Raw genomic sequence first — 14851 nt, 5'->3', positions numbered from 1 at the left:
GCACTTATTAGTAATACTCCTGTTGCTTTCTAAAAGGCATTCACTTAAAGTAGAGTGATTGATAATTCTGTTAATATGTTAAGAATAGAGACTTTTGATGAGGTTTTTTTTATTTAGATTCAGTCCTCTGTCTCCAAAGCTGCAAAATTTTGGTGCTCAACTTATCTTGAGAAGTGCTTTCTTTGTGATATAAACAGTCGCATAACTAAATGAGGCTAAATGTAAGCAGCACTTCTTGTGCTGCTTACATGCCTGGGTGAGACTTAGAAAATTCTTTTCTTCCACTGTATATCCACTAGATGGAGAGCTTGCTGCTTTGTAGCACTTCTCTGCACTTGTGCCGTCTCATGTTAACGGCTAAGAGAGATAGGGAAAAATTCTTTCCAAGTGCTGCAGTTACACTGGACTTTTTCCTCTTGCTTTTATGACAATGTGATAATAGTGTGTTGAATTCTTTTTTAAAGGTACATGTGTAGACAGTCGTGTCACTGAAAGCTGTCAGAGTCTGTGGTTGTGTTGCGATCAGTCCAAATGAGACGCCACTACCAGCTTTCCAACCGATGCTGTGCCGGTGTGGAGCCAGCTCTGCTATGGTGCTTTTGGATGACAAGCTCCGACTCCATGATTGCTGCACATGCTTTATGCTCAAGTTTTTAGTTTATCTGTTTTAGTCTATCTGTTTTAGTTTTAGGGAAAGATTTAGAGATGTGTATTTTTACAAGTATTTACAACGACATCACAGTTACAAGACTGTGAGCAAGGGATGAGACCTCAAGAGACTGTTGCATATGCATTTTTGAGAGTTCCCTTCTTGAAGGTGAACTGATTTTATTATTTATTTATTTATTACACTTATTACTGAAATACACGTTTTAAAAAAACTTTTAAAAAAACATTTGCGGATTGCACTCACACGCTGGTGCACCCTGTTTAGTAAATCTGGCTGGAGTTTAAGGCTTGGTTGATTTGGAGTGGAATTTGCAGCTTTCACCAACCATCACCATCAGAGGGCGCCATTTAGCTCATTTTAACATCTAACTCTACTTTCCCAGACTAAGTCAGTTTTACATGGGCAAGGGTGGGCTGCAGATGAGTCAACATGTTGTCATTTTAGTAGTGAGTGGCTCTGGTTTACTTGTTTTATCAGCTTTTATGGATTTGTTTGGAAATTTGCCAATATCTCCACTTGGCTGATAGGAAACCTGCAACTGTTTGCATGTAGTAACTGTGCTCTCACATGTGTGTCGTGTTGTTCGAGTAGTATTGCTCACATTCTTTACTTTTTATAGTGGGACTGCATCAAATGTACACCCTAAACACCTGAAGCTTGTCTCCGTATCTATTGCGGACCTTTGTTTTTCCTCTGAAGAGATTATTCTATTTACATTACATTTTGTTTTGGTGAATATTACCTTGTTTATTTCCATCTTCTTTTTTTACCGCAGCTACTATGAGAGCACTGTTTCTTTCAGCATGCACTTGCTTTTATTTGTAGCAGCATTTCTTCTAAGCACTGAGTCACAAACAAAAATCTAGGTAGTTTTTTTTTGCCGTGAGGTTTTTGAGAGAGTCTATTTCTATGTTTGTGAGTGAGTGTGTATTTCTGCTTATTTGGAATAAATGTGGCTGCTGTCTGTCAGCTTGTGAGCTGATACATATAGCTGGTACATATAGATTGAACCCAATTAGTGTGCTAAATATAAGCTTATGCTTATTTTTGTTAGGGGTCATAGAAACGACTGCACTGTTAAACCATCACTGGTGGAAACAACTTTTAAAAAGTACAAAAAAAAGCATGAATTACAAATGTTTTCATTTATTTTGTATTCTCAGCTAAAATGTCTTAAATATTTGACATTTTTCTTCCTTCTTGCATTCTGTTATTAACTCATATCGTTTACTTTACCGCCGAAGTAAGGCCGCATTATTGTTATGTTAGAATAATGAGAGCTAGATAATGTGACAAGCAGAAAGGTCTTTCTGTCTGTCTCAGTGTTACGGCCACATTCATTCTAAATGAGCTGACAGCCCAGAATGCCATACACATATAATATTTTCTTCTGCAACATGTGTTTCCCATTTTTTTTGCCATCCATTCCGATTGATTCGAGCAATGACATGAAAATGGGAAATCAGCAGAAGACACTTGATTACACGGCATCTCTGTGATTAGGTTGATTTTGTTTGGGAAGAGATGGAGGCTAAACGAATAAATAGTCTGTCGACTTCTCCCATAATTACAGGGTACCTTTGCAACTTTGCCAGTGACAATCACAAACATTTTCCATGATGATTATGTAACACAGTTTCAGAACTGCTGATTCGCATTTCCATAGTCACCATAATCTATTCTGAGTGTTAGGTAGAATACATTACAATACATTAATACTATATTAATGCAGCAGTTATTATATCAGAAGTTAAAATGTAGCCTCATTCTTTATAGTCTTCTTTTACCTTGAGTATGTAGGCAAATTCATCTTGTTATTCTTTAATAGAATTGCCATAATACACACAATTTGACTGTAAAGATAACTTGATACAGTTGGATCTATCCATTTTGAATGCAGACTGGAGCCTATCCTCGCTGTCACAGAAACCAGGTACACCTTACACAATTATTCACACCTATAGTCAATTTAGAGTCATGAGTTAACCTAACATGCATGTGTTTGGATTGTAGGAAAGAACAGCAGAGAGCTTAAGCAGGCATGACTTGCAAACTCCACACAGAAAGTGAGCAGTTTCCAACTGTGAGCACAAACCACAACACCATGCTAGCTGAAACAATGTCATAGCAAATATTTTTTTTGTTTATATGTGTTCAGGTGTTTTGTAGTTTTTACATATTTGATTTAAGTTTAAGTGATTCCTCTGATGATTAGTGGATATCACTTATAAGACTTATTATAAAGTCTTTAATAAGACTCCAGATGCTCTTTCTAGCAGTAGAAATAGTTATGTACATGTCATTACCAGTACTGACTTAATATACAATAAAGTTATTATTGCATGTTGTTGATCTGCGTACATGTGAGCGCCTGACTTTTTGTAGCTTGCGAGTTAATATTAAGAGTGTAAACTAGGGGTATCCAACTCCAGGCCTCAAGGGTATCAAGATGTGTCCTTAAAAGGCTAAATGACCTCCTCAACATGTCTTGAGGTTGTCCAGAGGCCTGGTAATGAACTAATCATTTGATTCAGGTGTGTTGACCCAGGATGCTATCTAAAACCTGCAGGACACCGGTCCTTGAGGCCTGGAGTTGGACACCCCTGGTGTAAGTGTATAATTTAAATATAGATTGGTAATGGCGTGGCATTAATACGTTAGCCAAAACATTTACACCAAAATAAATGACTAGCATTGTCCTCCTTTTCTTGTCATAATCTTGTTTGACTAGATTTAGAGCATAGATGTCATTACTATATTCGGCCACGCTCAACTAATCTATTGCTCTTGAAAATCCATTAGCTACCAGGGCCACTTGTCTTTTGGCCAGCATCTTTTCCAAGTCGGACATGTGCCCTGTCATCTGCAGGGCTATGTAGCATTTGTGTGTCTACTTTGTCAACAAGCCCTCTTGCAACTAGCAAGAGGTAGCATGTTTGCAACCATGCCAATCATTTTGTTACTATAAAAGTTGAAATGAACAGTTATAACCTCTCTTCCCTGAAGTAGAGGCATGAGAGCATATAGAGCATATAGTATCCGTGTCCATGATATCCTATATGGTATGTTGTATGTCTTAATTGAGTGAAAGGGAACAGATATACACAATGTGTCATTATGTCTGCTCTTATTTAAAAAATGCCATTATTAGATTATTAATACTAATGAAACAGAGCATAGTATTAAAAATAAATCCATCGAAAGGCTACCATGAGGTACTCCTGAGCAAAGTACCGTCCCTACACACTGCTCCCCGGGCGCTGAATTGGTGCCTGCCCACTGCTTCTCTGAGTGAATTGGTTAAATGCAGAGAGTAATTGTACTGGCAATCAACTGCAATTTACATTTTAGATCCACAGCATAATTTTCATAACCCATTAAATGGCTACTACTGCAAAACCGATCTAAGTCTTTCAATCTAAGTCCAACGAGTCATGAGAAAAAAAACTTATGTTACCTGATCGAGTGCAGATTTGCAGCAGAAACATGATGGTCTCCAAAACTAAGTGAAAACTAATAGTAAATGACTCTTGTTCACTGGTACAGGAGCAAAAAGAAAAAAAAACTGATCACTTCAAAAACCTAAACTGACACAAGGGTTTCTAAATGTATTCCTAAAGCAAGTAGTAATACAGGGAGTGCAGAATTATTAGGCAAGTTGTATTTTTGAGGAATAATTTTATTATTGAACAACAACCATGTTCTCAATGAACCCAAAAAACTCATTAATATCAAAGCTGAATGTTTTTGGAAGTAGTTTTTAGTTTGTTTTTAGTTTTAGCTATTTTAGGGGGATATCTGTGTGTGCAGGTGACTATTACTGTGCATAATTATTAGGCAACTTAACAAAAAACAAATATATACCCATTTCAATTATTTATTTTTACCAGTGAAACCAATATAACATCTCCACATTCACAAATATACATTTCTGACATTCAAAAACAAAACAAAAACAAATCAGCGACCAATATAGCCACCTTTCTTTGCAAGGACACTCAAAAGCCTGCCATCCATGGATTCTGTCAGTGTTTTGATCTGTTCACCATCAACATTGCGTGCAGCAGCAACCACAGCCTCCCAGACACTGTTCAGAGAGGTGTACTGTTTTCCCTCCTTGTGAATCTCACATTTGATGATGGACCACAGGTTCTCAATGGGGTTCAGATCAGGTGAACAAGGATGGCCATGTCATTAGTTTTTCTTCTTTTATACCCTTTCTTGCCAGCCACGCTGTGGAGTACTTGGACGCGTGTGATGGAGCATTGTCCTGCATGAAAATCATGTTTTTCTTGAAGGATGCAGACTTCTTCCTGTACCACTGCTTGAAGAAGGTGTCTTCCAGAAACTGGCAGTAGGACTGGGAGTTGAGCTTGACTCCATCCTCAACCCTGAAAAGGCCCCACAAGCTCATCTTTAATGATACCAGCCCAAACCAGTACTCCACCTCCACCTTGCTGGCGTCTGAGTCGGACTGGAGCTCTCTGCCCTTTACCAATCCAGCCACGGGCCCATCCATCTGGCCCATCAAGACTCACTCTCATTTCATCAGTCCATAAAACCTTAGAAAAACCAGTCTTGAGATATTTCTTGGCCCAGTCTTGACGTTTCAGCTTGTGTGTCTTGTTCAGTGGTGGTCGTCTTTCAGCCTTTCTTACCTTGGCCATGTCTCTGAGTATTGCACACCTTGTGCTTTTGGGCACTCCAGTGATGTTGCAGCTCTGAAATATGGCCAAACTGGTGGCAAGTGGCATCTTGGCAGCTGCACGCTTGACTTTTCTCAGTTCATGGGCAGTTATTTGGCGCCTTGGTTTTTCCACACGCTTCTTGCGACCCTGTTGACTATTTTGAATGAAATGCTTGATTGTTCGATGATCACGCTTCAGAAGCTTTGCAATTTTGAGACTGCTGCATCCCTCTGCAAGATATCTCACTATTTTTGACTTTTCTGAGCCTGTCAAGTCCTTCTTTTGACCCATTTTGCCAAAGGAAAGGATGTTGCCTAATAATTATGCACACCTGATATAGGGTGTTGATGTCATTAGACCACACCCCTTCTCATTACAGAGATGCACATCACCTAATATGCTTAATTGGTAGTAGGCTTTGAGCCTATACAGCTTGGAGTAAGACAACATGCATGAAGAGGATGATGTGGACAAAATACTCATTTGCCTAATAATTCTGCACTCCCTGTATGTGCTTTAATCAGTGTGTAACCTTTAAAGCTGGATTTGTGTGTGTGTGTGTGTGTGTGTGTGTGTGTGTGTGTGTGTGCGTGTGCGTGTTTTGCACCTGTAGCATTTTCTAATCTTGATCCACATCACAACACTACAAACACTCTCACCGTCTATTTTTTGCTAAATTATTCATTGGCATAGGTCCCTACCTCTCTTGTCCTTGTGTGACACGAGCTCTAAACAAGCAGTGTGATGAATAAAAACTTCACTTTGATGAATAGGAATCTAACACAAATCAGAGAGCGGTCTCATCTCATCCTCAGACTGAATAGCGAGTGGCTGCCGCCTCTATTCTTTTGAACTCGTCGAGTTTTCTGCACAAACACCCATAAGAGCGAGAGCCTTCTTATGCTCCCACCAGAACAACTGAGCTTAATTTCATAGAGGTGAAAGTTTTAGCCTCAGAAGAGTTCTCAACTTTTGGTTCTTGGGCACATGCTGCCCTATTTTCCTCCTTTTTTCTTGCTGTAAGCTGTAACATTTAGATAGGATTAAGTAGAACCACATAACTGACCAAAGGCTGCTGAATGATTTATACAAGCCTTACAGCCCAAATACTGAATCACATGTGTTCTAAGTCCCTCAAGTCATTTTTCTTCACATAGTGTCTAATTACAATTAGCTGCTATTAACTAAAAGTGACAGTGTTCTTCACATTGTGCCACTTGACATTGGGCTGATTGGTATTTGATTATTTTGCCTTAAAATAAAAACCATCTGAAATATTGTGGAGATATAGCTCATCTTATTTTAGATCAGCTATCTCTCTATATATTTTCTTAACCTATAGCTTTATAAACTAGATAAGCTCAAGTGCTGTATGTATAGAGATTAATGGCTCCATTTGGTTGAATTACTATGCTGAAAGGATTGAACAGAAACAATTGCAGTGTAGGTGCTGACTCATCCTGTTGCTGTACACTAACCTATTTCTGCAATAGAAATAGGTTCATGTACACTCAACGGCCACTTTGTACATCTGTTCATCTGCTTTGAAATGCAAATATAAAACCAGCCACTTGCATGCCAGCAACTCAGTGCATTTAGGCATGTAGACATGGTCAACACAAACTGCTGAATTGCAACTCGAACATCATAATGAAAAATAAGGTGATTTAAGTGACTTTGAATCTGCCACGCTTGTTGGTGCCTGATGGGCTGGTCTGAGTATTTCAGAAACTGATGATCTACTGAAAGCATAGCTAGTGTGTGCAGAGAATGGTCCGGAAAAGAGAAAATATCCAGTGAGCACAGAATTTGCCTTGTTGATTCCAGAGGTCAGCTGACAGTTGCCAAACTGGTTCAACCTGAAAGGAAGACAACAGTAACCCAAATAACTACTCATTACAACCACAACCCCCACCCACCTCAAATTTCTTTATGGGTTTTTTGTTTTTTTGTTTTTTTGGATCAAGACTTTCTTGTAATTTCTTTTTAAAGTGGTCTTGACCAATCAGCCTGTCCAAAGTGTACCCCGCCTCTCACTCTATGGTAGCTGGGTTATGCTCCACACACCCCCGTGACCCTGAATTGGATTAACAGAAGAGGATGGATGGACAGATGGATGGATGATTCTCAAACAGCTGTTGTTTGTGCAAAAATATGGCATATCTCAGCATGCTGTGCAGTGAGTTCTTAAAAAATTGAAGAAGCTGGACAACTAGAGGGCAAGAGAGGAAGTGGCAGACTTAAAAATCTATCTACAGGAGATGAACAGCAGCTGAAAGTCCTTAAGAACTAGGACAAATCCAGCAAAGACGTGACACCGAACATGAGAGAGGTGGCTCAAGTGCGATATGTGTAGATCATTAAGAAAATTCATTATGATGATGCAAAGTAGATTTAATCAAACTAAACAGAACAGCAATAGGATTAAAGATGTAAAACGGTGAAAACTGAATTTGGTTCCTATTCAAATAAAATACACTTGCCAAGTTGAGGTTGTAATATTAAATATATAAGGAGTTTTACAAATGCAAAATTCCAACTTTAGGTTGAAAAACCCCTAATGAGCAAACATCTTTAAAACCGCTGATCATACAAACATTTTTATAATTTGACTGTCATGTGTGGAAAGAAGGAGATTGTTAGTTATGTAGAGGCAATAATATTACACATAGTTCTGACACTTCTTGATTTTATTGGAATTTGAATGTTTGTAGGTCTTAAAGCAACGTTTAAAAACATTCAGTATGACTTTTTTAAATGGTGCAGGAACTCTGAACTTAAATGTGCTGTTTTTCGCCCACTCATAACTCCAGAGTTATAAGCAAGTACTTTTTTCCAAAACTGATATTGCAAACTTCTTGTTACTTTTTTAATGATGAGAGAAAATACATATAAAGTGTAATATTGATCAAAGTGGAAACACTACCAACACTCCCTCCACCCGTATCTCTCTCTCTCTCTCTCTCCGTGTGGAAACTGCTTCTTTCTCTCCTCCCTCCCATTCTGTGCTCTCTCTCTCTTTCTCTCTCTGCCTGCTCTCCAGAGAGGTTGCTCAGTCAGACAGATGTAACACAGCGGTGGAAGCCTGAGCTGAGCTGGCAGGCTGCAGGGGCCAGACCAGCGGCAGCAGCTCCGAATTGGGGGGGGGAACGGCAGAGCAGAGACGGCACTGGCAGAGGAGATAAAACAGGACTTGCAGTTGTAGTTCCAGCGGTTGCAGCCAAGTTATCGAGTAAACTTTGCCTCAGGATATGGGTGTGTTGATCCGAGCGCTCATCACTCTGTGAATTTAACATGGACACTGAAACCAGCAATCTTCCAGAGACACAGGATGGTAAGTGGGAGGAAAAAAGATGAGAAATGATGGAAGTGATACTTTAAGTGGAAAAAAGAAAGAAAGTTGAGGCACGTATGTAAAAGAGAGTTCGGTCACTTGCTTTTCCTGTCAGCTTTCTGTTATGACTAGGCTTTTCGCTTGGCTCTTGAGCTGTTGACTAGGGCCTCAGTGGTCAGTGATGAATAGGACTCCAGTCTATTCTTCTGAGTGAGGGGGTTAAGGGGTGAAGGGCGTTACATAGCAATGTGATGAAATGGGCTGCCTGCTAAAGACGCTACTTGTCTCAGCAGGATTCGCTTTTGGCTTTGTTGTATGTGAGCAAGTTCAAACCTCTGTGCTGTGCTGATTCTCTCTGGGATTTGCCTTCAGTTGTTGACTGCGTTTTGGTATGAGCTTCATGCAGCCGGAAGCTCTCTTCTCGGTCTTTGAATAGAATAATTAAACGTGGAATATGTGAGGTCCGTGGGTGGACCAGTTAATTTTTTTGGTGTTTTTTTTTTTTTATCTCAAATGCACCGAGATATTTCAATCTGAATATTTGAAGGCTGTATAGTGGTTGTACCATGTGGGTGTTTGTGTTAAAAACACAGAGCAGCAGGAACAAATGAAAGCAGGAGACAGAGGGAAAGAGAAGGGGGGGGGCAGAAAGAGAAAGAGTTATGTACACAAATAAATCCAGGGGGATCGAAACGGCACTGTAGGCCACTCTTTCTCTCTCTTCCCCCTCATTTTCCACTGCCTTTTCTTTTCTTCCACCACTCCAAAATGTTAGAGCCTAAACTAGATAGTTAAAAAGAAAAGGGAGAAGGAAAAAAATTGGTGTGTTATTAACTGGGCCAGAAAAGACGATGTTTTGTCTTCATGACCAACGGGGAAGGACTCTGCTGTGCTGCTGATGAAGAATGCGGTTAACAGAATGAGTCAACAGAGAGCATATTTCCAAGAGACCATAGTTTCCCTTTGCCAGCATCTAAGCCACATTGCTTTATGCACTGGGCTGTCTGCCATGACAGAGAAGGAAAAGACAAAGAAAAGGGGGAAAGAAAACCGTTAGATGAAACTTTGGCATTTTCATCCATCCCTTGAGACGCAAAACTTCTCGTAAAAGTTGAACCCAAATAAGCGCGAACACTGAGCTCTATTTGTTCCCTCCCTCACCTTCACTATTGGGCTGTCTCGAGATAAAACGCCAGCTTCATTGCTCTAACATCAACTGTCTCCTCTCAACCGCACTCTCCTCACATTCCTTTCAAAAGGTTTAATATACAAGGAAAAGTTGGTGTAGGAAAGGCAATAATCTGATATCGTCCAATTACATTCTCACTTCAGGCTTGCAAGCTACAGGAAGAATTCACACTTCCCGAGGTTTGCAGGCTTCAGTTCATCTGTCATGCACACACACTTTCACGCACACAACAAGTCTAAGAGTAGTATATTTATACAGTATAAGCTTATTATTTACATGTTGTACCCACTGCATTGCGTATTTTACATTTAAAGTAGATGTAGAGTCCTTGTCTGCAACTGGCTGATTGTTATGGGACTGATCTGTGACTGAATCTACCTGTTTCCCATTTCTGTTGGCAGAAAGCAGAGAAATGCTGATGCTATGTATTACTTTATGAAATAGCACTGGGTGGAAGTGGGACTGCTACCAGACAAGCTAATAAAAAGAGATCAATAGTCAGACCTATTACTGTTATATACATATATATGAAAAAATGCAACTCTTTTTTTTCCATGGATTTCATATTTGTAGTGTCATCCCGTGCTTAAATTTACCCCAGTAAGGTTTTTGACCTTTTCAGCACTAAAGAAACCACTCTCACTCTCAGCAGATGCTCCCCAGAGTTTCCATGTCGTTGCTTTGTCTCTGCCACCAGCTTATACTGAAGTCAGTATATACTTGTTTCTTTTCAGGTGCCTTATATATCGGTCATGTTGAAAGTAAGTCTATGTATCCATCCTGTGACATGCCAGCACTGCAGAAGTGCACATAGCCAAAGGGCTGTCACTTTCCTGTGTCCCTGTGTATTTATCTTCTACCAAGGGCAGCTGTCATAAAGGAGAGTAGCTTTTTAAATATAGACAAAAAACACATTTATCTGTCATGATATGATGGGATAAGTCATAATACTGCTCCCGATCAGGTCGGCACATCTTTTAATTATAACACAATGTAAAGCATATGAGTATAAAGCAGCCTTGCCGTTTTAGGCATCCAAATAAATACATGCACTGTGCTAGTTTATAGCAGGGGCATGCGGTGAGGAGTGGAGGTCTCAGGAAGGGAAGTAAAGAGAGAGAGAGTCCTTATCCATGGCCTTCATTGACATGTAAATAGGTCTGCATGTTTTGTCCTAGATGAGAAAGGTTGAACGCCTGCTCATGTACTGGAGGACAAAATACAGCTTTAACCTGTCTCACATTAGACTGGGGAGACTGGACCAGCTGAGCTTTTTGATATTCCTGAAAAACAGTGGGCTTTCTCTTTGTTTTCCATTTTGACCCCATAGTCTGACTGCCATTCTAAATATACCATCCAGAGCTGTGGTTTTATGGTTTAAAGTGCTGTGGGCTTTGTCATTAAAAATGCTTGGCTTTTAATAAAAGATTTATTCTTACTCCTATTTTCATGTGCTTAAACCTCGCTAGAAGACTGGAGCTGGGTGGTACAGCAGGAGCAAATTTAGGAACTGGGCTGTCAGCTTAACACTAGTAATCTGGTTTTAATAAATGAGACACTATCTTGAAAAAAGGCCAAAAACTGGTGGAAAGACAATATGCGGTCATTCTGTCCCACTTCCCAAAAGGGCTGTGTCAAAGTTTCAAGGACTCAGATTTAAGGTTGTGGGTAACGCTGTCCCAGAACACCGGACTTGCAGTAAACCTGCAGAGCTGTCACATAATTTTTCTCATGTGAATGATGAGAAAGTGGAGCTAGTGACTGAAACCTGACTGGAGAAACTGATCAAAAGGAGGTAATTTAATTGAAAAATGTTGATGACTGCGGTGAAGTAAATTTTTTCTTGATGAGAGTTTGGGGTTTGGCGGGTGTTTTTGGTGGTGGTGGGTTCGCACCTTTAGAGTCATCATGGTATTGCACTTTAATCGACTTTCTCTTTGGTTTCACTCAACTAAACCAATGGCAGCTTCTACTTTTAAATACAGTTACTGTTGTGAACTAAGTGAGTCTGATATAGCAAACTCATTTGAGCACAGTTGCTAATTGAAAAATCCAACAGTTATGGAAAAACATCTGCAATTTGTCATTTTCTTTTTCAGCTCTTGATGATCGTATATAACTAAATGATACACTTCAAGTGGGATCCTCTGGGGAATTTTATCACTGGAAATGCCACTACCCACACTATACAGACCTTATGTGACTTCATATTAAATTCAGTTCAACTGAATTGTATTCATATAGCACCACATCAAAACCAAAGTCACCTCAAGGTGCTTTATATTGTAAGGTAAAGACCCGACAATAATACAAAAAAACCCCAACAATCAGACGACCCCCTATGAGCTAACACTTGGAGACAGTGGGAAGGAAAAACTCACTTTTAACGGGAAGAAACCTCCAGCAGAACCAGGCTTAGGGAGGGGCGGCCGTCTGCTGCAACCATGTGGGTCACATAGTTGTAGCAGACTTGAGACAAGCTAGGTTTTTTTCTAAATCTCAACTTTGACTGCTGTGGTTGTCCTTGTGCTTTATATGTTTCTCATGCTTATGCAGTAATGCCAAATAATATCATTGTATCTCACACGCTTCATCTGTGAGGCCTGGTAGAGATCATAATCTCACCCGCTGTTTTTGTGAAATTCGGTTGTGAAGCCTCAAGCCATTTTCTTACCCCTCCCTTAATGCTCCCAATTCAAGGGAGAGTTAGTTGTCAACATGTGTCCATTGTGAAAGGAGTACAATACGAGTCAATGAGTCAGTGAAGTTCACTTCACAACCAGAAGTCTTTTTGCAACCATTAGGTATGCCCTTTTATGCTGCCTATATTAGGTAATAGCGTTCTTTACCACCAACTTCTGCCTCGCTGATTCCATCCCACCAGTAGGGAATGATAATATTGTGACATAAATGATTAATTTTTATTACTTAATGATTATTAGAAGATTAAAAAATCGCATTTCTATATGGTACAAAAATACAAATTACATCATAATAGCAAATAAATAATTAATAATTAAACAATAATAATATTAAGAAGAAGAAGAATATTTATATCCTTATGTTTACAAGTATAATAATAAATGGTTTACCCTTTATTGTCATGGCAAATGATAAATGTTATTACAAATTATCCAGTGAAGTTACAAAGAGAGGCTTTAACGTTTAATACCATTACCCTTCTATTCAGATAAGAACAAAGACTATGTCACATTGTGTACAAATGTCAGCTTTGATTTCTGGATATTGAGAATTTAACATGATGACCTCATACTATAATTTAGGGCAGCCAAATCTATCGGACAGCCTGTCATTAAGAGCCAAAGTATAAACAAAGGAGCACCTCTTCAACCTGCCACTGGATTAGCTGGCAAGGAAAAGAATATCAGGAGCAGTTTTCAAATGACAGGCTGTGTGTTGTGGCAAAGGCGTTTCTTAACTAAAGAGCCTCTGATGTTATTTTGAAATGAAAACCAGGCATTACCTTCAAATATAGCCACAGTTGTCCACCTCTCATTGGTACTGGACTACATATGTATTTTTTTTTTTTAAAAAGAAGAAAAAAAAGAATATAGCTTTGTAACTTAAGACCTTGCGTCATCCAGATCCAGATTGTATCTATTCGAGCTGATTGCATTTCACACTTGGATTTAAAATTCTCCACGAATGCATTTCAATTGACTGCTTATGATGGGATTCTGCTTCCACACTTAATAGTATATTTGACTTTTTCTGTGGGGAATAGTGTGAATGTTTCTGAAGTGAAAAAAGAAACCATCACACACATTTGTAGCTGTGCAGCCACACAAGAAGATTGCTGTGGGTATTTGCATAATTGCATAATGGATAGTACAACATAAAAAAAAAAAGAAGGGAAAAAACCGAGCAACAAAAGACCTTGAAACCACAGAGAAGGCTGAGTCTTCTGAGCTTGAAAGTTTTTCAAGCTGTCTGTATAAAACTTAACTAGGTGGTGCTTTGAAAGAAGTCAGTGTCATGTTTGCTGTATTTCTTGCAAAAGGGGACACACTGTTCCAACGTTTTAGGTTTGAATACCAATAAAAAGATCCAATACCAATACCTGTCCTTTGTCATCGTAAATTAATAAGCTGTAATCCTCACTGTAAGGAAGAGAGAAGAGAGGAAGAGCCTAAATCTTGCTTTCCAAATACAGAAATACTAGTACTGTGCAATACTCCAAAATTTGGTATTGATCTGGTACCAAATAAATACATGGCCAGTATTGATCTGATACCAATACTGATACAGATACTTTTAGCCTAATTTTCATAGAGCGTGTTTAAACTATGTTTTTATTTAAAACAATTCAGTGGGCTACAAATTGAACATCGAGGATAGAAACAAAGTATCAATCTGATACCAATACCAGCTTTGGATTCAGTGCTATCGATATTTGGATCTAGCCACCTCTTCAATGATAGTGAAATACAAATACATTGTAGTATACACATTAACTTAGTTAATCTGTTTTTAAAATAATGCATAACCACAGCACCAAGATAGAGAAATGAATTGTTTTATTTGCATTTGTGTTAATTCTGCTCAGTGGGAGTCTTTATGCACTCCTTCCTTTCTTTCCCCTGCTCTCAGTTTCACTGCATGTGCACAGGGAGTGGAGCAAAAATAACAGTAATCAAGTTGAGGACAGCTCATTATGTTAGTGAAGTGCTGAGACTTAGATACAGGAAGTGAGTGAAAGACTTGGAGCAACACTATGAATGGAGCTGTTTGGTTATCGAACTCACTTGCTGACTGTTTGTGGTTATATCTGAAATTAGTGGAAACTTGAAAAATATATATATGCATAAATGTAGAACGTGAAATACCTTCAGACTAGTGACCCACTACTGTTGGCTTTCTCATGCACTTCTGGTGACTGGCTGCTTGTTCAGTAAACTTAGTAAACAAAGCATAAATAAATAGATTGGCACCATAGATTGAGGATAATC

General features: G+C 39.1%; 1 protein-coding gene across 4 annotated transcripts in view; it reads left to right on the top strand.

Annotated features, from left to right (window-relative positions):
* The window catches only part of LOC120714300 (disabled homolog 2-interacting protein-like), a 182600-nt gene that overhangs the window by 31486 nt on the left and 136263 nt on the right, over positions 1–14851 (top strand). The window contains exon 1 of one of the 4 annotated variants that reach the window (XM_040000449.1): positions 7428–8692. The exons of the other annotated variants lie outside the window; for them this stretch is intronic. Coding sequence (XP_039856383.1) covers positions 8653–8692 — 40 coding nt within the window. The 5' untranslated portion in view covers positions 7428–8652. Of the gene's footprint in view, positions 1–7427; positions 8693–14851 lie in introns of those variants that run through there. 4 annotated transcript variants of the gene reach the window in all.

This window comes from Simochromis diagramma, unplaced genomic scaffold (genome assembly GCF_900408965.1).
Source record: "Simochromis diagramma unplaced genomic scaffold, fSimDia1.1 OVJJ01000596.1, whole genome shotgun sequence".
Taxonomy (NCBI): domain Eukaryota; kingdom Metazoa; phylum Chordata; class Actinopteri; order Cichliformes; family Cichlidae; genus Simochromis; species Simochromis diagramma.
This window is presented reverse-complemented; position numbering and strand designations above follow the sequence as displayed.